A 21,748-nucleotide genomic window follows, 5' to 3' on the forward strand; every position below is an offset into this window, starting at 1 on the left:
CCATTTATTTCAAATGTATATAAATTAGATAATTTTGAATTAGAACACTTTATAGAGAGGTTTTCATAAATGTCCCCGAATTTGTTGTTAGTACTTATTCCTTTTGGCCTGTCAGGTAGGGGTGACTTCTCTTATGCCAATTCATAAGTAATCCTTCCAGTTCACAAGGTTTAAACAGAAGTCAGAGCCCAGTTAATAAACCCAGACTCTGCCATTTGGCAGCTGAGTGGCCTCTCTCAGCTTCAGTTTCCTCATGTGTAAAATGAGGAAAGTAATGAATGCACATGGTGTTTTATAAGAGTTATAATAATGGTCAATTCTAAGCAAACTGACCACACAAGTAGGCTCCAACTCTTCTTTTTGGATGAGTAATACTTGATTCTCAAAGACAGTAATTTATTCCAAACACAAGATGAAATTTTCTCCAAAAAAAAAAAAAAAAAAAAGGTATAGAAGTTTGCTAATAGTTCACATAACACTAAGCTACAGAATTCAGACCACAGTAGAGTGATGTTTCATGGCTAGTAGTGAGAAAGACTGGATTTGCTTCCTAACATGAAATGTGGTGTATGAATATAAATGTATCCATACCTTGAATTAAGGAAGCACTTGTCCATTTCTTAGAAGTGATTCACTTATAAAGTATCACACTGATATGCCATTTAATAGTATATGAGTTTTTGAAATAAATGGTTCAAGGTAAAAGTTACCAACCTTATTAAAATAAATATGATTTATATTTTATAATATGGCAAATGAGTCAGAATTTATCTATTTAGAGATAACTTAAATACAACACAGAAGCTAAGCAGGTTCTTAAAATTACTGGTGTCTACAAACTGCCTGAATTTTTGTCTTTGCTAGTTAGTTTCACCCTGCACTGCTAGAAAGAAGCAACAACAGTCAGTATGTCATTCTTCAACATTTAATGGTGCCACAGGGTTAAATAATGGCCTTACTTTTTTGGCCTGAATTTTGCCAAAATTAGCTTCAAACTCTTTTTTTGATCCATTTAGATTTGCTAGATGTCCATCCTTTATTCTGTAGCCTAAGGAATTCAGTTTCCTTATCCTGTACTGTACTATCTGTGGTGTTAATTCAAGAACCATTGGCGTCTCTCTTATCTGAGCTATGGAAATTCCTTCTCTCAATAATCCTTGCATTCTCTCTTCTAAAACTGGAACAGAATAATATAAAAGGGAAGGACATTTCAAAACTAATTGCTTCAGGTCATGATCTGTGCATTTAAAAGCATTTTTAGAGAAGGAAATACTATTCTGTATACTTCTTGGGCAAAGTTGAAAAAGAAATCCTTTGAGTTTGGATAGAAGCTGGAGAATTTCAAAGCTGGTGAAACCTTGCTCCTGGAGAAATTCTAGTGTTTCCTTTATAGCTGTGGGAGAATTTAACAAAATAAATGGGTTTTGGCTTAACAATTTTAGTAGCCAAACTTTCATGTTGGCCTCAGAGCCACCTACATCTAGATAACTCTCTTGGAGAATTCTTACCATTTGCTTATTCTTCTCAACAGGATTATGAAAAACATTAGGTGCAGCTGTCAAAAGTCTGCTAATGACCACATTTTTTAGTCCCAACTCTTGAAAGAACTGAACATTCAGCTTCTGGTTCTCTTGGTCTTTAATAGTAAAGAAAGATTCTGGAAACTGCTCTATTAACTTGATTAACTCTTCCTCATTTTTGCAGACCAACTGCCAGAGTTTTCTCTGGGTGTTAACAGCGGTTGGACTACAGACAATTGCTTCCGGGCAGCGTTCCAAAATACTGGCTACAGCAGTCTCATCGGCACCTAGTTCTTGTAAAATATTCGCAATTTCTTCAACATAGGTTTCATCCTCTAAAAGTACCCATCCTTTTAATCTACGAATTTTCCTAATGTCAACTGAACATTTATAGAGCTTTTCCACTGTTCTTATATTTTCTTTGCTCGACTGTCTATCAGTTGTATAGGTGAAGCATGCTAAGAAAGGTCTGTATTTTGGAGGTGATCGCATCTTTCTGAAAGAACACAGCCTGCAGGACTGGGATCTCAGCAGCAGCTTCCACAACATGGCTGCAATCCACTAGCTAGTTTCCACCGTCCTGGGACTTAAATGGACTCATTCTATCTGAAAAAAAGAAAATAAAGGTTTTTAGTATAAGGGTGTTGACTTTCAGAACACATACACTTACAAATTTGAGCTGTTGAAGTCTGGAAATAAAGTGGATTTAAATTAGACAAGAAAACTGCTCATGTGGAATATTTTTAAAAATCTTCCTAAATAAGGATTGCTTGAACCCAGAAGCCCGAGGTTGCAGTGAGCTGAGATTGTGCCATTGCACTCCAGATGGGGCAACAAGAGTGAAACTCTTAAAAAAAAAACCTCCTAAATAATTAATTGAATTGTAATACACTTCTCCACAACTTCGATATCTTATACTTTGTAAATACACTGTTGAGTTACTTCCATTTTACAGAAGAGCAGCAAGACCAAAGAGTTCAAAGGTTCACAGACCTCAAATGTTATTTTCATACAAATTCCCTTTTCCACAACTGTTTATCTTTTCTTTTAGGAGGCCTGTATTATGCACACACACACAAACATGGTTTTTTGAAATGTTTTACATTATTAAGTTGATGTTTACCTGAAGCAGATACTTAAAGGGGGAAGAGGGGAAGGGTCATCTCTAATTTTATACATTAGAGTAAATATTTTGCTGAATAACTATCACCCAAAATGGGCCAATTATTTTATTTTAAATGAGTTAATAAATGGATTTTTTTTGTTTTTAGAATTATGTGAGCAAAACTCCCTTTTATAAATCCAGAATTAGAATAAGTTGTAATTCCAGCACTTTGGGAGGCTAAGGCGGGCGGATCACCTGAGGTCAGGAGTTCGAGACCAGCTTGGCCAACATGGTGAAACCCCATCTCTACTAAACATACAAAAATTAGCTGGGTGTGGTGGCAGATGCCTGTAATCCCTAGCTGGGTAAAATGAAAAAATGCCACATGACTGTTCCTGTGGTGCCATGGGAAATCAGGTCAGCTGTGGAATGGTGACTGTACTTTCAGAACAGTGTAATCAGCTATCCACTTGACATCTGTAGGTATCTTGAGATGGCTATACTGTGTCTGACACATTAACAGTCTTTGCCTCTATAGGGGCAGCAAAACACCTCCATCTTCTTAGGGTCGTGGCAGGACCCGAGAATTAGACATAAGATACATTAACAGGAGAAAAACATAAACTTTATTTTTTTTAACTTTATTTATTTTGAGACAGAGTCTCTCTCTGTTGCCAGGCTGGAATGCAGTGGCGCGATCTTGGCTCACTGCAACCTCCACCTCCCAAGTTCAAGTGATTCTCCTGCCTCAGCCTCCCGAGTAGCTGGGACTACAGGTGTGTGCCACCATGCCCAGCTAATTTTTATATTTTTAGTAGAGACGAGGTTTCACCATGTTGGCCAGGATGGTCTCGATCTCTTGACCTCGTGATCTGCCCGTCTCGGCCTCCCAAAGTGCTGGGATTGTAGGTGTGGGCCCCCACCCCTGGCCATAAACTTTACTTAATACAAGTTCACATGGCATGGGAGCCCTCATAAGGAATCAAAGACCCAAAGAAGCAGTTAGAGTCAGTTATTTATGTACTGAGTTGGACAAAAAATAGGAAGCTGCGAAGAAACAACCAAATTACATGGGGAGGTCTAAAAGATAAGTTATTTTAAAAAGGACTGTGCAGAAATCTTTTGGTATCAATTTCTCATCCTTGAGGTTAAGGATGTTATTCCTTTTGGTATAGGGAGAGTGTCTTTCACATGGGAATTTTATCTGCTTTTAAGAAACAGAAAGAAAGATCTTACACCTGCTATTTTTCAGGTGCCTTTAATTCAAAATGGTCAATATGTCAAAAGTGGTATAATGAACTCCTTCACCACTATTTCTTTTGTCTCTGGTAATGAAAATACATCTGGTTTTAGTACCTGAGAGTGTTGTAAGTGTCTCAGCCTTGCCACAGAAGTGTGTAGTACGGGTCAATTTAGCCTGTTGGCAGCCTTCCCTCACTCTTTACAGGTCTGAAAGAAAAGAAGAAAGCAGCCATTTCCATCCCTGACTTTAATTTAAACGCCCTTGCCATGTATGCTGGGGACTCTTCACTTTCAGCCCTGTCTTAACTAATCCAAATAAATGATTATTCTGTTAGGAAAGTTAGGTAACACCCTTTCCATTTTGGTTTCCCATTTTGGTTTAGCTCACTGTGAGCGCCTATGGAGACTAAAATAATTGTAGGCATAGCTTGTTTTACTCTTAGTGGTTCAACTAGAATTTTCTTCAGATAATTCCTAATACTGTTAAGCCAAGATGAAAATATTATTTTAAAAACTTTCTAAGAAGGCCATCAACTTGAACAGGAAGGAGGCGGCGCAGCATGATGAAGCACAGGCAGATCGGGGCTGGGATCCCGCTCCCCACTCCCTGTTGAGCGACCCCACAAGCTCAGGCTGCACCTCTGTACCACACGTGGGGGAGGAGCGTGGGCTGCTGCCAACCACCCACACCCAATCCTGGCTGTAGCTTATGGGGCACCTTTGGGTAAGTTAGCCTCAGAGAAAACAAGACAGCAGTGATTAGAACAGCGCCTCACACTAACTATTCCATGAGTATTAACAGCAGCAATCTGTGAGATGGAAAGAACAGAATCTAAGCCTTACAGGAAAACTGTAAGGGTTAAAATGCATGTCAAATACTTTGCACAATGCCTGGTACAGAGTAAAATTTCTGGAGCTAGAAGTCTTGTAGTAGTATGACTTTAAATTGTATTTTAGACAGAAATAGATTATTTACAAAGAGAACTGAAAACCAAAAAATTTATGTATGTAGGTATGTATGTATGTATGTATTTATTTATTTATTTAAGAGACAGGGTCTCACTCTGTCACCCAGGCTGGACGGAGTACAGTGGTGTGATCTCGGCTCACTGCAACTTCTGCTTCCCGGGCTCAAGTGATTCTCCAGCCTCAGCCTCCTGAGTAGCTGGGACTACAGCCATGAGCCACCACACCTGGCTAATTTTTGTACTTTTTGTAGAGACAGGGTTTTGCCATGTTGCCCAGGCTGGTCTGGAACTCCTGAGCTCCAGTAGTCCACCCGCCTCGGCCTCCCAAAATGTTGGGATTACAGGTGTGAGCCACCACGCCTGGCCTAAAAAATGGATTTTAAATGCTTCTGTTTGCCAAAATAACTGCTTATAAAAGCAATGCACATTCAATGTGGAAAAGTTGCCAACTTCTGGAAAGTATAAGGAAATGGAAAAAGTCTTTCACAATCCCCACCACTGAAGACAACTGTTCATATTTTGGCATACATGATGATGTGTGACCTGAACACATCACAGTTCAGCTTGGAGTAAGCAGGAAATGCAGACAGCTGCTGTTCCCTCAGCCTCACTGTGCAGGAGCCTCTGTCAGTGGATGTGCCTTGCCATGGTCGATGTCCTTCTAATGTTTAATGATCCGTCATTCTGTATAATGTAACCCCCAACCAAGCCAACTGCAGCATCTAGTGCTTAGCCTGGGGTTCCAAACCCCAGGAACTCCTGGCTGTGCTGGACTTGCTGAAAGATAGTGTATTACTGGTCTCCTGTGTGTTACCTTCCCTACACATGGTACTGAGGTTCTGAATTCAGCCTATAAAGTGAAAATTACAAAGACTCAGAATTTTTCTTGAAAATCTCTTATGCAGACACCACACAGATGAAGTAGTTGGCTATGAACTATGATGTGTTCAGATGAGTCGTCTTTACTAGTTAATCTGCCTTGCTTAGTCTCTGATGAGCAAACACAGCTGACTATGGAAGTGAAAAGTATGAATGTTGTGACTCCTATGTAATGAACACATAATACATATATTTGTATCTAATTTATCTTTCTGCTTCTATTTTATTCACAGTAAGTATCTAACTGTGGTATTAAAAATGCTCTGTAAACATTTGAGTGCTTGGTATATGGGATGGATATACTGTTATTTTGTAATTCATTCCTTATATTGAGCATTTAGGCTATTTGTAATTTTTGCTATATGCTGAATAAATGTCCATATCTCATATGCTTTTCCTTTAGGATGAATTCCTAGAAATAGATTTCCTGACTGAAGAGGAGATACGTGAACACTGGGAAAGCAAAGTTGCTAAATTTCCTGTCAGGAAAAACTATCGCAGTTGACATTCTCACAGGCAGTATGAGTGATTCTCTCATCAGTTTTTATTTTGATATGTGAAAAATGATACAACACTAATTTAACTTCTTTTTATTATTTATAAGGGTGATGTTTTCATAATTAAACTATTTCGTTCACCTTTATTTCCTTTTGTGAATCAACCATTCCTGACTTGTAAAACTGCAATCGTTCTGCTTTTTAAAAATTGACTTGTATAAACTCTATGAATTAAGAAATATAATCTCATTTTTGAAAATATTTTCTTCAGCTCATTTTCAGTTGTTGATGGTATATTTTAGCATACCAAATAGCCCCTTTTTTCATTGTAGTAAGATATAAATAACAAAAAATTTACCATTTAAACCATTTTCAAGTGTACCATTCAGTGGCTTAAAGTATAGTCACAATGTTGTACCACCATGACCACTATCCCAAACACCAACTCTGTCTCTGTGCCCATTAAACAATAACTCTCCATACCCTCTTCCCTCCAGACACCAGTTACCTCTATTTTACTTTCTGTCTCTATGAATTTGCCTATTCTAGGTACTTCTTATATGTGGGGTCATATAATATTTGTCTTTCGTGTCTGGCTTATTTCATTTAGCATAATGTTATCAAAGTTTATATTACAGTATCTGTTAGAACAAAGCAGTTAATTTCACGTGGTCAAAGGAAGGTCAGGGAAGTTTTCCTTGATGATCCTTACTGCTTTTAAGTACCAGATGATCAGTAAAAATTCATCCATTATTTCCTCCCATATTTTTGTTTGAACTTTAAAACTTAGCTCCTTAAGTTCATTTGAAATTTCTGGGTGTGAGCTGAGAATCTAAATAGATTTTATCAATAGTTTACTTCTCTCCAAGTACCATTTTCTGAACAATCCTTTCCTTCCCCATGACTTATGATGCCTCCTTTATCACATGTTAAATGTAGCTTTTGTCTCTAATTTGCCTCCATCCTCATCCCCCTACTTTGCAATTCCCCAAAGGGGCCAAGAGGCTCATTTCTGGTCTTTGCTGCATACTTGGCTCCCCCTGCCAGACCATCCTCAAACAAGCTCTGGTTGACTCACTCTTCCACACTTCCCACCAACTATCTCAGATCTTCTCAACTCAGACCTCTGGCCTCCCGCCTACCTCCATACCCACCTTCACTCACAACCAGTGCCCTTGCCTCCTATCTGTACAAAGAAAGGAGAGCAGCTCCTCTCAGCAGACATAAACCTATCACCAGCTCCCCTTCACAGCTTTCATTATCCAGTCACAGCTTTCATTATCCAGGGTCATTCCTGCTCCTGTGCTGAGCTCAGCCTCTCTGGCCTGAGAACTCTCAAGCCCTTTCTCAAGTGTTTGCTCCTTCAGGTGTATCCTCCTCTGATGCTCCAGCCATCACTCCACTGCTCTTCCTGTCCTTGCCCAAACCCTATCTCTCTCCACTGCTCTTCTTTTCCCTGCCCAAACCCTATCTCTCTCTTCACCTCAGCTAATTCTTGCAGATCCTTCTTTCTCTCCATTTCCTCTTCTACTTATACAGCTTGCGATAAAGATAACTTCCATGTGGTTACAGCCAATGAGTAGTTTTCATTCTTATCTCTTTTTTTTGTAGAGAAGGGGTTTCACTACATTTCCAGGCTGCTCTTGAACTCCTGAGCTCAAGCGATCTGCCCACCTTGGCATCCCAAAGTGTCGATTACAGGCGTGATGTGGTTTGGCTGTGTCCCCACCCAAATCTCATCTTGAATTGTAGCTCCCATAATTCCCTTGTGTTGTGGGAGGAACCCAGTGGGAGATAATTAAATCATAGGGGTGGTTTCCCCCATACTGTTCTCATGATAGTGAATAAGTCTCATGAGATCTGATGGTTTTATAAGGGGAAACCCCTTTCGCTTGGCTCTCACTCTTTTCTTGTCTGCCATGATGTGAGATGTGCCTTTCACCTTCCGCCATGATTGTGAGGTCTCCCCAACCACGTGGCACTGTAAGTCCATTAAACCTCTTGCTTTTGTAAATTGCCCAGTCTTGGCTATGTCTTTATCAGCAGCATGAAAAAGGACTAATACAAGCCATGAGCCATCACACCCAGCCTTCCTTATCTCTTTTGACTTCTGCAGCTTTTAGCAGAGTTGACCACTTTCTCCTTGAAATATTCTCTCATTTGACTTCCTGGACACTCGACTTTTTTTGATTCTTCTCCCTTTCTATACTTCTCGCCACCCTCTATCTGTCTCCCATGCAAGCTCACCTTCAAGGCTTGGTTCTAGACCTCTCTTCTTCTTACCTTACAGTCTCTCCCCATAGATCTTGTCCTCATCCAGATATTCAGTTCATCCACTTGGGATTCTTTCCAACTTCTTCTCAAAATGTGATCTTGTCAGTTCCCTGCAATAAACTTGCCAATGGCATTTTAGGATAAAGACAAAGTAAAATAAAACATAGAAATGCCTTACCATGGCCTACAAGGCCTCTTTGGGCTCTGCCACCACCCTAATTCCCATTTCCCTCTCCTGCACCAGCTGCATTTGCTTCCTGTCAGTCCCTGGTGCTCTACTGGTTTCTACCATGTGGTCTTTGAAGACTGTGGGCCAGATTCCATGCCCAAAATGCTCCAACTTTTAGGCCTAAGTGTCACTTTCTCAAGGAAACTTTTCTAACCTTCACGAATACATGAAGCCTCCTGTCCCCATTACAGGATTTCATGGCACCATGGACTTTTACACTTGTGCACAAGTGGTACAACAGCTGCAGCTGTTCATGTGTTGTTTCTGTCTCAACACTACATGGACAGACTGGTCACCACAGTGTTCCAATGAACTGCTTCCCTATCCTTCACCCAGCTGCCTTCACTGCCTCTAGGAGGCATTCCTGGGCAGGTGGCCTTCTGTGTGCTCTTCCACAGCACCCTGCTCCGGACCCTACTGCAGCACTTATTATGCTCTTACAAGTTCTTCATTCTTCCAACCAGTAGGAATTTTGTTGCTGTTTGTTTGAAGTTCAAGCTGTGTATCAGGCATACTAGGCACAGATCTGCTAAAACAACACTTCTTCACACCTCTATTTGGATCACAGATCAACTCAGAACCTGAGAGTCACAGACTCTCTTTCCAGAAGAAAAGACCCACGCTCACAACATTTCGCAAATGATTTTAGCAGGATTCATGGACACCCTGCAGCCCGGCCATGAATAACCTGCACTAGATTTACAAGTGTTGGGAAGGCAGGAACTGAACGGTGTTCTGCTTTATTCCCTGCACCCAGCAAAGAACTTGTTCCACAGAGAGACAAAATTAGTATTTGTCAGGTGAAACTGAATGAACAAGTGGATGCGGTACATTAATGCAGTGGGTAAAACTGGGTTAGCAGAGCCAGACTGCCTGATTCCTGGACAACAGTTGTGTTGTGACTTGAAGAAGTTACTTCACCTCTCTGAGCCTCAGTTTGGCATCAGGAAAATGGTGATACTATCTCCTGGGTGACTGCAAAGATCAAACGAGTTAATACCATAAATCACTTAGAATATGCAGAAAACTCTTCACATATACTAAATCATTAAATCATCACAACAACTCATTTTAAAATGAGGAAACAGACGCAGGTAAAGGAACTTGCCCAAGGTTGCTTAGCTAAAACAAAAAACAAAAAACAAAAAACCGGCAGAATTTGGACTCAAACCCCATAGGTTGGCTCCAGAGTCCTGCCTGCTCTTAGCCCTGTGCCCCCACATATAGCATTGCTTTTGGTAAATGTTTGTTAAATCACAATGTGGGCTGTTCTAGGATGCTTGTTTCTTAAGCATTTTTGGGGAGTGAAATTCACTTCTGTAATACACAGTTATGGTTAGTATGGTCTTCTCTACACCACCACTGGTTTCAATAAAGTTCTTCTTTCGTAACACGTATGCCCTGCTGCCAGTTTCAAATTGACCAACGTTTATAAGCAAGGAAAAACGAGGGTCCACGGAAGATCTCCAGGACCGATCAAAAGGCCGCACATTCACTGTGGGGCCTCCGCTTTTCCAGAGAAACCCGGCAGGCTGAGCTGAGCGTCTGGCGAGGCGTGGGGTTTTGCGGGCCCTGACCGCTGCGGCGCCGCTGGTGAGGAACACGCCCAGGAGCAGAGGAAGGGGGCGACTCACCCGTCGGCGTCAGCTCCAAGCAAGGCACAGGGAGTACCGGGGGCCAGGCCCCGTCCTTCCCTCTCTCTCCGGCCAGCCTCCCCACAGTCCGCAGTCCCCGAGGCCTGGAGCCGGGATTTCGGTCCTCGGTCCCAAGAAGCTCCCGACAGTACTCGGCAGCGCCAACCAGGCCATCAGTCCCTTCGCCCATGGCCAATCAGGGCTCGGGAGATGACCGCCCCCCCCCCCCAGACACGCCCCCGCGTCCCAACGCAGCCAGTCAGAGCGCGGGACACAACTACGCGTCCCTCCCCGCACCACGAGGGCGAGTCGGAGTGGGAATCGGCTTTCCAGGCAGCCGAGCCTGTGCTGGCGGGGGCATCTGGCATTTTCACACCCTTTCCTTCCCAGCATTTTAGGAAGCGGAGTTCCAGTAGCTTTGACGCTTAGAAAATGTAAGAAAAAAAGAAGTAACAGAAACCGCTATATCTTTAAGATAGAGCCAATCACTGTTCCCAAAATAATTCAGTTAGGTAAAGAACCAACTTACAAAAGAAATGTTTAAAAAACCCCCAAAGTTCTTTGAAACACATCTAAACTCTTCCCCGCCCCCACCCTACCCCAGCAGTTAGCGACTGTCTTTAAAAGCCATTCTCCTTTCTCCCCCTCCTTGCCACCTTCACCTAAATACTCCCCTTTTCTGATAAACTGCCAAGTGGTTTCCATTCTAATTATTACCGGTGATGCCCAACCTCATACACTAAACACGTTAATTTCTCCTTAAAGCCAGGCTGAATGTCTCTCTCATTTATTTTCACATTTATCCATCCAAAAAACAAGTATTTATGGCAGGCCTGCTAAGTGCCAAGCATATTGAAACAGCAATGAGAAGATAGAGGGGGAATAAAACACATTCCCTGTCCTTATGCAGCTTACATTCTAGTGGAGGGCAGAGATATCAACAACTAATAACGTGACTAATCACACCTAGTTAAGTGTTATCGAGGACAGGGTGCCCTGAGCTGGGCCTGGTGATTCTGTTTGTGTGGAGTTGGAGTCAGGAAAACTGGTTTTCCCAGCTGGAGGTGTCTGCTGTCAGGTGTTCGTAGCACACTGTGCACAGTTCTGCCGTCGGTGGCACTGGCATACAGCCTGCCCTCGCACCCTGTGGAGTGAATTCCTTGAGGCTACTGATTATTTTTTCTGTCAACAATGCTGGGCACACAGTAGGAACTCAGGAAATGTTAACTAAATCTTTGAGTCTAGTCTCACTATGCAGTTTAGGCTCAACAGGCTTTATCGAGAAGAGCTCACACGTGCATTTAACTCCACAGAGTAGCAGCAAGAATCCTGGCTCCTCAAGATCACCCACCTCTGATCTCTAGGATATTCTAGAACGATCTGAGCAACTCATGTGTACAGCTGGGGGGTGTTTGTCCAGCAACTCCTGAGTTATCCGAATATAAAAACTCTATTATGCATAGATTTATTGCACACTTTTTCCTGAAATAAAATGATTTGGGGTCCAGACTAACCAAAGTGTGTCATTTGCACTTAGGAAAAGGAAATTAGGGTACAGAAAAGGAAGTTAAGGAATGTAAACTCAGGACTTAGAACTGCAAGCTGCCATCACTGGTCAGGAGGGAGGGAGCAGAAATGTGCACCAGGGTGCTGGAAGCTTGTATTAGGGCTCCACGTAATTGTGCGAGGAATTACAATACATATGACCCCGTGCATTGTAATCAAAACTTGAAACTGACAAATCAGCTATGCCAACTGTATTAAATAAATGCTACTCAAAGTTTTTTCCAGCCCAAATATTTAAACAGTGCATTTCTAGGACCGTATAATCAGAAAAAAAACCTTGAATGAAGAAAAGGGGAAAAGAACTTACAATTATGCATATTATGTACAAGAAAATTACAAACACATTTGAATTGTGAGAAGATCCTGAAATTTCTAGTATGTAAGGGATGCATTAAAAATACTGATAGACTTTTATATCTCAAATTTACTAATTTATTTTAAGCAAATATGAAAAACATAAGGACTTTGTACAGTTCATTCAAAACCCTGGTTCTCTCAATATAATTTTCCCAAGTTGTCAGTACAGTTTTTGGCAATAAGAATTGAAGAAGTATTTGCTGAATGAGTAAAATGTCTTAAATCCCTTAACCACAAGTAGGATTTCTAGTTAGGGGGAGAATACTGATTCAAACATCATGTATCTGCTCAAGTAGAGCATGATGATTGATGCCTTTTCTTTCCCTTTCAGTGATTCATTTTGACCGCTATTTACACCAAACTGAAAAAGCTTTCCAAAAAACTCCCTAATAAAAAAAAATCCTCTTACATTTATAAATAGCATACCAGTGCTTATGCTGAGATAGTGTTCTTTTACTGAAATGTTTATTTATTCACATTAAAACTGAATCTTTGGCCGTGCGCGGTGGCTCATGCCTGTAATCCCAGCACTTTGGGAGGCCGAGGCCAGCGGATCATGAGGTCAGGAGATCGCGACCATTCTGGCTAACGGTGAAACCCTGTCTCTACTAAAAAATACAAAAAATTAGCCGGGCGTGATGGCACGCGCCTGTAGTCCCAACTACTCGGGAGGCTGAGGCAGGAGAATCGCTTGAACCCAGAAGGCAGAGGCCGCAGTGAGCTGAGATCGTGCCACTGCACTCCAGCCTGGGCGACAGAGTGAGACTCTGTCTCAAAATAACAACAAGAAAACTGAAATCTATGACCTCTTGTAGGGTGATGGTAAATCTCAGGTCTATGAATTTCTCAACTCTGCACTGTACAACCAGGTCCAAAGAGTAGGATGTGAGGTACACTTACCATAAAAAACTATTAAAATATTACTTCACTTTAACAGTGGTGAAAAAAGAATGATAAAGCACAGGATTTTTTCTTATTCTTTTTCTCGGTAATGGATTTCCCACCTGCCGCCCCATCCCCGAGACAAGGTCTCACCCTGTCATCCAGGTTGGAGTGCAGTGGTGCAATCATAGCTCACTGCAGCCTCAAACCCCCTAGATCAAGCCATCCTCCCACCTCAGCCTCCCAAGTAGCTGGGACCATAGTGCACACCACCACACCTGGCTAATATTTTTGTTGTTTCCTTTTGTAGAGATGGGGTCCCAAGATGTTGTTCAGGCTAATCTTTTTTTTTTTTTTTTTGAGACAGAGTCTCACTCTGTCGCCCAGGCTGGAGTGCAGTGGTGCGATCTCGGCTCACTGCAAACTCCGCCTCCTGGGTTCACGCCTCAAGTGATTCTCCTGCTTCACTTCAGTTTCCCAAAGTGCTAGAATTATAGGCATGAGCCACCCTGCCTGGTCTTCTTTACTTTTTTTATTTTTATATTGATTTTTTAAAAATAGAGATGGGGTCTTGCTAAGTCTCCAGGGCTGGTCTCAAACTCCTGGCTTTAAGTGATCCTCCCGCCTCAACCCCACAAAGTGCTGGGATTACAGGCAATGAGCCACCACACCCAGCTCAGATGAGGTCTTGATCTGTCCACCCAGGCTGGAGTACAGTGGCACAATCATAGCTCACTGCAGCCTTGACCTCCTGGGCTTCAGTGATCCTCCCACCTCAGCCTCCAAAAGTGCTGGGATTATAGGCGTGAGCCACCACACCTAGCCTCAGTAATGGAATTTATTGATCATTGTTAATTCACTATCCAGGATATTTTAAAAAATGCTTATCATCTAAAATGTTATTGTTTCTGTATTTTTACTCAACTTTTATCTTCAGTTATCTTTAAATTATCATACTAAATATCTATCACGATTAATGATGGGAAAATGAAAAGCCACTGGTTATAATTCAGAATGGCAAGAACTAACCTACTAGAGAACATTAAACGGATAATAACAATAGTAATAAAAATAATGGCAGCTAACCAGAGCTGTGGCATACAGCTATGCAGACTGTGCACTGTACACGACAGGGGGTGACACAGCATGGCAGCCCTGTGGCTAACACTGAGTACCCTATCACATGCCAGCTCATAAGTATTTTACATGGAACTGAACTATAAAGCAGATACTACCCTCATCCCTATTTTATAGATAAGAAGAAAGAAGACACAGAAGGTTAAACTTGCTCAAGACCTCAAAGCGAATGAATGGCAGAAATGGGCATTTGACTCTAGAGCTCACTCTATTGATTGCTAGCCCATACTGCCTGATTTATGGTTACAAATGCCATTACTTGAAAAAAGTCCCTTTAGTTTTACCTCTTTCTTGCATATACTTTTGAAAAACACTGTTTAACTAAACATATGGTAGCTGTTCCTTCAAAATGATGATGTGGTTTATAGACTCTCTTTGTAATTTGTAATCATATATCATACAGCAATACTCTCTCCCTTACCAAAAAAGAAAAAAAAAACCATGTACACAAGATTTCATATTTGCATATACTTTAATAATAAGTTCATTTTAGTAATAAATGAACAAAGAAACAGAGACAGAGAACTTAACACATGATACTTCCACAAGTTTGGGTCTAAAAAGGTTTACATCAAAGTTTAAAACATATACTGTCTGTGTTAACAGAGGCTACAATACCAATTTGGATTACGCACATTATCTAAAACATTATTATCAAAGAGTGCAAAGTTAGATCAAACAACATCAAGAAAATTCTGTCCTAAAATTTTAACAATGTCTTTTAAGAAAGTCTAAAAACCTCCTTTTTTCCCACTGACTTCAAAACTTTGAGTTTTATATCAGAATATCAATTTGTCATTTTAACTTTACCATACATGAAAAATTATCAAAAATATATCGATGGGTCTATACTAATTGTGACTGTTTATATTTACATTAAGCAAATTCTCTTGCCAAGTTCTTTATATACAAATTACCAATTGTCCTCTGTGAAATTCATTAAAAAGTTAAAAACCACAGAAATGTCATTAGAAACAACATATTTCAATATGTAACTGCTTTCCATCAATGAAGAATATTTTTAAATAACTTAATTGAAAAGTATTGAACTCCCCACCAATTTCAGCTGCAACAGTATTCCTCCTGAATGTTTTCTGTGATTTAAGGGGGGAAAAAAAACTAGGTAAAGCTTGATTGCAAATAATTCAATGACGAAAATGTGATGAGTGTTTATTGACCTTATCTTCAAGATACTTATAGTCTAATTAGGTTGACATAAAAAAACTAAGCAATAAAAAATGTGAACAGTGTTAGAAACTGAAGAAACAGAAAATTTTTAAAAACTGGCAAATCCAACGTATAAATACTTTTCATATTAATTTAAATCACAAAATGACATCCCAAATCCAATTAAATTGAATGCAGGCAAGGCTTTCTGATACTTCTAATAAGGGTCAGCATTTTAAAAAATTTTAAACTATTTCCAAATTGGAAATAATTTAGATTTTAGAAGCATCATAACAGATAAAAGAAATTTATCAACATTTAAGAGGCAAAGATTTAGGGGAAAGTTCATAAAAAGATTATATTAATGTCACTAAAATAAACAGGCCACTTTAATTGTTTTAGACTCATAGTTACATAGTAAGGAAATAAAAAAGTTGTCTTTTTCTAAGAAAAAACTTGACCACAAAATCATAAACATCTCTAATTTAAAGAGCATTGGTTCAGATGAATATAAAACTGGTGCAACAATTTCTCCAGTACAGATGCATGTCTCTTGACCAAAAATTAACTGAGTTTGTAAAAATTGCTTAAAAATTAATGCCTCAAGATTTTCTGGTTTGAAAATAGAGATTTGCTCCATTTTTGAAATTATCTTAATTTATGTTAATTATATACTCTTCTAAAGCAAGAAATACAGCTCTAAAATATTTACCTAATTAGTGCTCTGTCTCTGGACTTTAGGACCAATACTCTGTGTGTCCTCTTCCTGACTAGGACGTTTCCCACCACTGAGACCAGTGCCCACAGAGCTTCTTCCTGCACATTTAAAAAATGTATGTTTAAGATAGGAAAAGGAAAAAGAACAGTATGCTCCAATGCTTCATTCTTACCTTGCTTCAACAGGTGAGTTTGCTGACTGTCGCCATGAGCATAGTGTAAAATACCACTCCCTTGAGAGCAACCTGTTAGTATTTAAAACACAGTAAAATTACTTAAAATCAAATCCAAGATGTATGTATTATTAAGTCTACAAATCCAACTTTTAGCGCTTGTACTTAAGGTCATTTATATGCTTTTAAGACTAAATCTCAATCTTCCTATGAACCAAAAATCACATGCTCAAACCAGGAAAACTTAAATTTAGGCTCACAGAAGTGTTGACAGCTCAAAGGCAAAATCATTGATGATCATTTTCTAAAAAACATTTCCTTACTAGATGACAATTTGAAACTTGACCATGAAGGTAAAACATAGGGGCAAGAGTGAGATAGACATTCCTCCCTCACTCTTGTCCCTTTTCCCACGCTTTTCCTTCAGAGCTCCTCCAAACATATTTCCTTGAGGATAAGGGAATAAGGGACTGCCCGATGAGTTAAACAATTCAAATCATACGACAAGCAGAAGACACAGACTATGTGGCAGTTACCTAGCCTAAGCAATCCTATCAACCCTTCTAAAAACAAACACTATTATAGGAGAATAGGTTGGCTAGAACAGAGAAGTATGTTTTAGGGAAACATTTCCGTCAGTGTGTCCAGGTTATGGAAAAATATGAGCATTCTGGACCTATCCATGAGCAGGTGGATAGGTCAACACCTTATGGCCTGAACAAGACTGTGCACTTACTTTCGTTTTAATTAACTTCAATCCCAGGCAATCAGTGGCAGTTGCTCACCCTAAGTGAGTATGAAGTACTATCCCATAGTTGTTTTAATTTGCATTTCCCTAATGACTAATAATGCCGATGAACTGATATTTTACAATAAAAAAACCTAAAAGTTAAATAAAAACTAAAACATATTGCTACAGTAGTAAACATATTACAGTCTGTTTTATTATAAGAACAAAAGTAAGACTTCTATGTATAGTTTATTCCTTTCCTGAGCACATGTGCACACACACACAAATACAAAGATGAGCAGAGAAAAATGCAATTTGTGTTGCAGAGATTAAGAATGTTCCACAGTCATTGAAAAAACAAAAACAAACAAACAAAAAACTAAGAAAAGTCAAAGAATTTTGCCCTTTGACATGCCTTGTAAGGTACTATAAAAGCCTACAGACAGGATAAGTGTAAGGCATAAAAGGATATGCTTTAGAAGCACTTAAGTCCTTTCAAATGGGGCAGAAACCTGAGAGGAGAAATGTTTAATATTAATAGCATAGCCCAAGCCGTGTCTTTTCACAATTTCCCATTTCCAGGTCTAAAATGTTTTTTTCCTTCATCTGACTACCCAAATGCTACTCAATCCTGCCACCTTTCAAGAAAAGTTTCTCTAGTCCCTTCAGCTCTCAATAATCTCTCCCTTTTCTCATATTGCACATGGAGGCAGCATTATAATTTATCACTTTTTCATTTGTTTTTGTTTTCCCTCCACACCCCCATTTAGACTTAAGTTCTACTTAGCTTTTCATGTCTCATGTCTTTTGAAAGCCTCCAAGAAGCTGGCTACAAACTATGTTACAGGCAAATATTTACATGATTAAAATAATTTCAAGATTTATTAATTCTTCTATTATATAATAAACTACCCTATATACATTTGTGAAGCAAAATTGTCCCAATTTAACCTGCTACTATGATTAGCTTTTGAAGATAATTCCAAATAAACGACACAGGTTTGAGTGGTCTAAGAAGCAGTCTGTGCCATCATTGTGTATTAGCCCAACCCTTGGTTCCTAGCCCATTGCTACCTGCCTGTTATCTTAGTGCTTCACAGAGCTTCTGTCCCTCACTCATGTGTGGGCTGACAAGGCAGGCTGTGAACTGAACAAGAGATCTGAAAGAACTTTTGAAATGATTATCTTGTGGAAGTTTATTCAAATTGTAGGAGATCCTGAGAAGGAACATTTCTCAAGTATACTGCCATCACTGGCAACTGTCGACTGCTGGGTGGATCACATTCCAGGAATAAAATATTTTCTCTTGTAAACACTTATGGCATTCCATTTGCAGAGGAGGCCCAATGATGCAGGAAGAAGTACAAGCTTTGGAGCTAGTCAGACTTGGATCTGAATCTTAGCTCAACTACTTACTAACTGTGGGATCTTGGTTAAGTTACCTAATCTTTCTAGGATTATTTCCCCAAATATAAAATGAGGATCCCACTACCTCCTCCCCAGGTTATTGTGAGAAAGTATGCAAAAATCCCTTACCATCTACTGGGCAAAGGTAGGCAGTCAAAATGTGAGTGCTTTTGTCCCCTTCTCCCAAAACTAATTCTTGGAGGATAAAATACATGCTGTTTTCATGAGGATGCAGGACATTTCTGAATTCAAAAAGGTTCAGTTTTTAAAAGGTTTTATTCTTAATATCAACTTAGAACATCTGACTTAAAAAAGCATTCCTCAAATGCTACCCTGTTTTTATCCTGTTTTTTTTATTTTGAAAAATATAGATTCACAAACAGTTGTAGTTAGTACAAAGAGGTCCTGTTTCCCTATCTTCTTAGTGACATCTTATGAAACTACAGTACAACAATATAACCAGGTATTGACATTGATACAATGTGTTTGTATGATTTTATGCTCTTTTATCACATGTATAGATTTCTTTTTTCTTTTTTTTCCCTTCAATTTTTATTTTAAGTTCTGGGGTACATGTGCAGGATGTGCAGGTTTGTTACATAGGCAAACATGTGCCATGGGGGTTTGCTGCACAGATCAACCCATCACCTAGGTATTAAGACCAGCATGCATTAGCTATTCTTCCTAATGCTCTCCCTGCCCCTGCCCCCCCAACAGACCCCAGCATGTGTGTTTTGTTGTTTTTTGTTTTTGAGATGGAGTTTTGCTCTTGTTACCCAGGCTGGAGTGCAATGGCGCGATCTCAGCTCACCACAACCTCTGCCTCCTGGGTTCAAGTGATTCTCCTGCCTCAGCCTCCCAAGTAGCTGGGATTACAGGCATGCGCTACCATGCCCGGCCAATTTTGTCTTTTTAGTAGAGACGGGGGTTTCTCCATGTTGGTCAGGGGCTGGTCTCGAACTCCCAACCTCAGGTGATCCACCCACCTCGGCCTCCCAAAGTGCTGGGATTACAAGTGTGAGCTACTGCACCTGGCCCCAGTATGTGTTGTTCTCCGCATGTATCCATGTGTTCTCATCATTCTACTTCCGCTTACAAGCGAGAACATGAGGTGTTTGGTAGAAATTCTGTTCCTGCCTTAGTTTGCTGAGGATAATGGCTACAAGCTCCATCATGTCCCTGCAAAGAACATGATCTTGTTCCTTTTTATGGCTGCATAGTATTTCATGGTACATATGTACCACATTTTCTTTATCTAGTCCATCATCGACTGGCATTTAGGTTGATTCCACGTCTTTGCTAATGTGAATAGTGCTGCAATGAACATACGTGTGCATGTATCTTTATAACAGAATGATTTATATTCCTTTGGGTATATACCCAGTAATGGGATTGCTCAGTCAAATGGTATTCCTGCTTCTAGATCTTTGAGGAATCACCACACTCTCTTCCACAATGGTTGAACTAATTTACAATCCCATCAACAATGTAAAAGCCTTCCTTTTTCTCTGCATCCTCACCAGCATCTGTTGTTTCTTGACTTTTTAATAATCACCATTCTCACTGATGCTGTCCTATTTTTTAATCAAATTACTGAGCTTCATGCTATTTTTGGTCAAAGCCAAAAACTAATATGATGGTTCAAATTTCTAACACATACTGAGTTCCTGAAATTATTAATATCACACATAAGAATTTACATGGTCACTAAATTTGTATCATACAGAAAACTACTACAGACCAGACTTTATAAGAAAAACTTATGTGCAAAAAGACTAGAGGGCTCTATGCATGTGTACAATAAATCTTTTGGCCATGTTCACAGGGCCACTGACTTTCTTAACTAATTACCTTATAGTTGCCATACACCTAAGGAGTAAAAAATAATAAGCATTCTGAAAATATGACATTTGAGTTTCATTTTATCCTTAAAATTGCTCTCCTCAGTTTGCAAGAGCTTTAACTTGACCCAGTATCTATTATACGTAATGATATTTTCCATCTCTAAAATGTCATCAATGGAGTGAAGAGATGTGTCTGGGTGCACATGTATGCATGCATACAAAGAATCTATTAGGCTAATTTCAAAGACAGATTTTTATAAAATATGTTAGTGAGGATCAATAACAAATATATTTGCTTAATAACCTCTTCATGTTACTAAGTGCAGAAATTTCCTTTTCACTTACTTCCACTGCTGCTACAACCTGGGATATTTTCTGCAGAATATCCCATGAAGCCTCCATTCCCATTAGGATTAGAAGGTACTGATGCTAGAAGACCTAAAGGACAAAAAAATTTTCTTTTAAATTATGATCAAGATAAAATTCAAAGATAAGTACATAAACAGCTGCCAAGGAAACAAAGACAGTTATTAACATACCTAGTCCTCTATATCGTGAAAGCTGCTGATAGATCTGTTTCATCCTTTCGATATTCAAACGGCTTGCCTCAGCATGGTTCACCATTGGTTTAGGATAATTAACTCCTATCAAACATTTGGCTACCTTTTGGATACCTTCTGGTGCATTCCAGGGATCATAGATATATTTTGCAGGGAAGCCTCTTAGGACAGGCAAATAACGCCTTTGGGAGAAAAAAGAAAGATTACTAATAAAATGCACTCTAAGCAAACTATAACTACTAGCTATGACAGACCAAAATCAAATCAAGACCATTTAAATGATCTGTTTACCCTTCTCATCTCTGCTGCCCATCATGAGTGGGGAATACTTTAAGCATTGATTAAACATGAAAAGCTCTTCTTGAATTAACTATTCCAAACTGAGTAGTAATCACCCTTGATTTACCTGATATAGTCTCCATTGGGATCTGTTCTCCTACCAAAACCAACAGGGCAATAGCAGTGAAAAAACTGTTGAAAAAAGGAACTACAAGACAGCCACATCCAACTTCCAGCATTTATGCTCCAATCTGCATCAAGCAATAATTCTTCAAATACCTTCAGAAGTAACAGTAACCGATTAGTTTGCACACACATAATTCGCAAAGCAAGCATTTTCAAGGTCACAGTAGAGCCAAAGTCAAGGCAAAGAAAATCTAGCACAGAATTGTAAAATTAAACATTCCAAAGTTAGCTTCCCTATGTTCTGTTCTATAATGAGCTCTTCCAGAGAAAGAAACATAGTGGTAATATAGTATAATTCTGAAGAGAATTTACTTTTCCAACCTCTGCAGTGTTACTGGGAGAATGGAAGGTAAAAAAAATATTCAAATCACTGATTTAAAAGGATGTGGATTTAA

At 39.6% G+C, this 21,748-nt stretch overlaps 2 protein-coding genes across 8 annotated transcripts in view; both read right to left on the reverse strand.

Annotated features, from left to right (window-relative positions):
* Positions 1 to 909: 909 nt before the first annotated feature.
* Positions 910 to 10,560, reverse strand: MTERF2 (mitochondrial transcription termination factor 2). Of its 4 annotated transcripts, none has more exons than XM_063787093.1 (4): positions 10,349 to 10,551; positions 8,495 to 8,595; positions 3,982 to 4,074; positions 910 to 2,126 (listed from the first exon to the last, which is right to left on the reverse strand). In XM_063787093.1, the coding sequence occupies exon 4, from the start codon at positions 2,067 to 2,069 to the stop codon at positions 912 to 914; it is 1,158 nt and encodes a 385-aa protein (XP_063643163.1). In that variant the 5' UTR covers positions 2,070 to 2,126; positions 3,982 to 4,074; positions 8,495 to 8,595; positions 10,349 to 10,551; the 3' UTR covers positions 910 to 911. The 4 variants fall into 4 exon arrangements, with proteins under 4 accessions (XP_063643163.1, XP_063643162.1, XP_063643164.1 ...); XM_063787092.1 differs by having other exon boundaries at positions 8,495 to 8,605; positions 10,349 to 10,542; XM_063787094.1 differs by lacking the exon at positions 3,982 to 4,074 and having other exon boundaries at positions 8,495 to 8,605; positions 10,349 to 10,560.
* Positions 10,561 to 14,743: 4,183 nt separating this feature from the next.
* CRY1 (cryptochrome circadian regulator 1) overlaps positions 14,744 to 21,748 on the reverse strand; it is a 103,257-nt gene continuing 96,252 nt past the window's right edge. For 2 of the 4 annotated variants that reach the window (XM_509339.9, XM_054663501.2), the window contains 6 exons: positions 21,295 to 21,446; positions 20,868 to 21,070; positions 20,674 to 20,766; positions 16,348 to 16,419; positions 16,170 to 16,273; positions 14,744 to 15,384 (listed from right to left, as the gene is read on the reverse strand). In XM_509339.9, coding sequence (XP_509339.2) covers positions 16,170 to 16,273; positions 16,348 to 16,419; positions 20,674 to 20,766; positions 20,868 to 21,070; positions 21,295 to 21,446 — 624 coding nt within the window. In that variant the 3' untranslated portion in view covers positions 14,744 to 15,384. Of the gene's footprint in view, positions 15,385 to 16,169; positions 16,420 to 20,673; positions 20,767 to 20,867; positions 21,071 to 21,294; positions 21,447 to 21,748 lie in introns of all 4 variants that reach the window. The other 2 variants (XM_016924107.4, XM_063787091.1) reach the window with 1 other exon arrangement.

Source organism: Pan troglodytes, chromosome 10, assembly GCF_028858775.2.
Source record: "Pan troglodytes isolate AG18354 chromosome 10, NHGRI_mPanTro3-v2.0_pri, whole genome shotgun sequence".
Lineage (NCBI taxonomy): Eukaryota > Metazoa > Chordata > Mammalia > Primates > Hominidae > Pan > Pan troglodytes.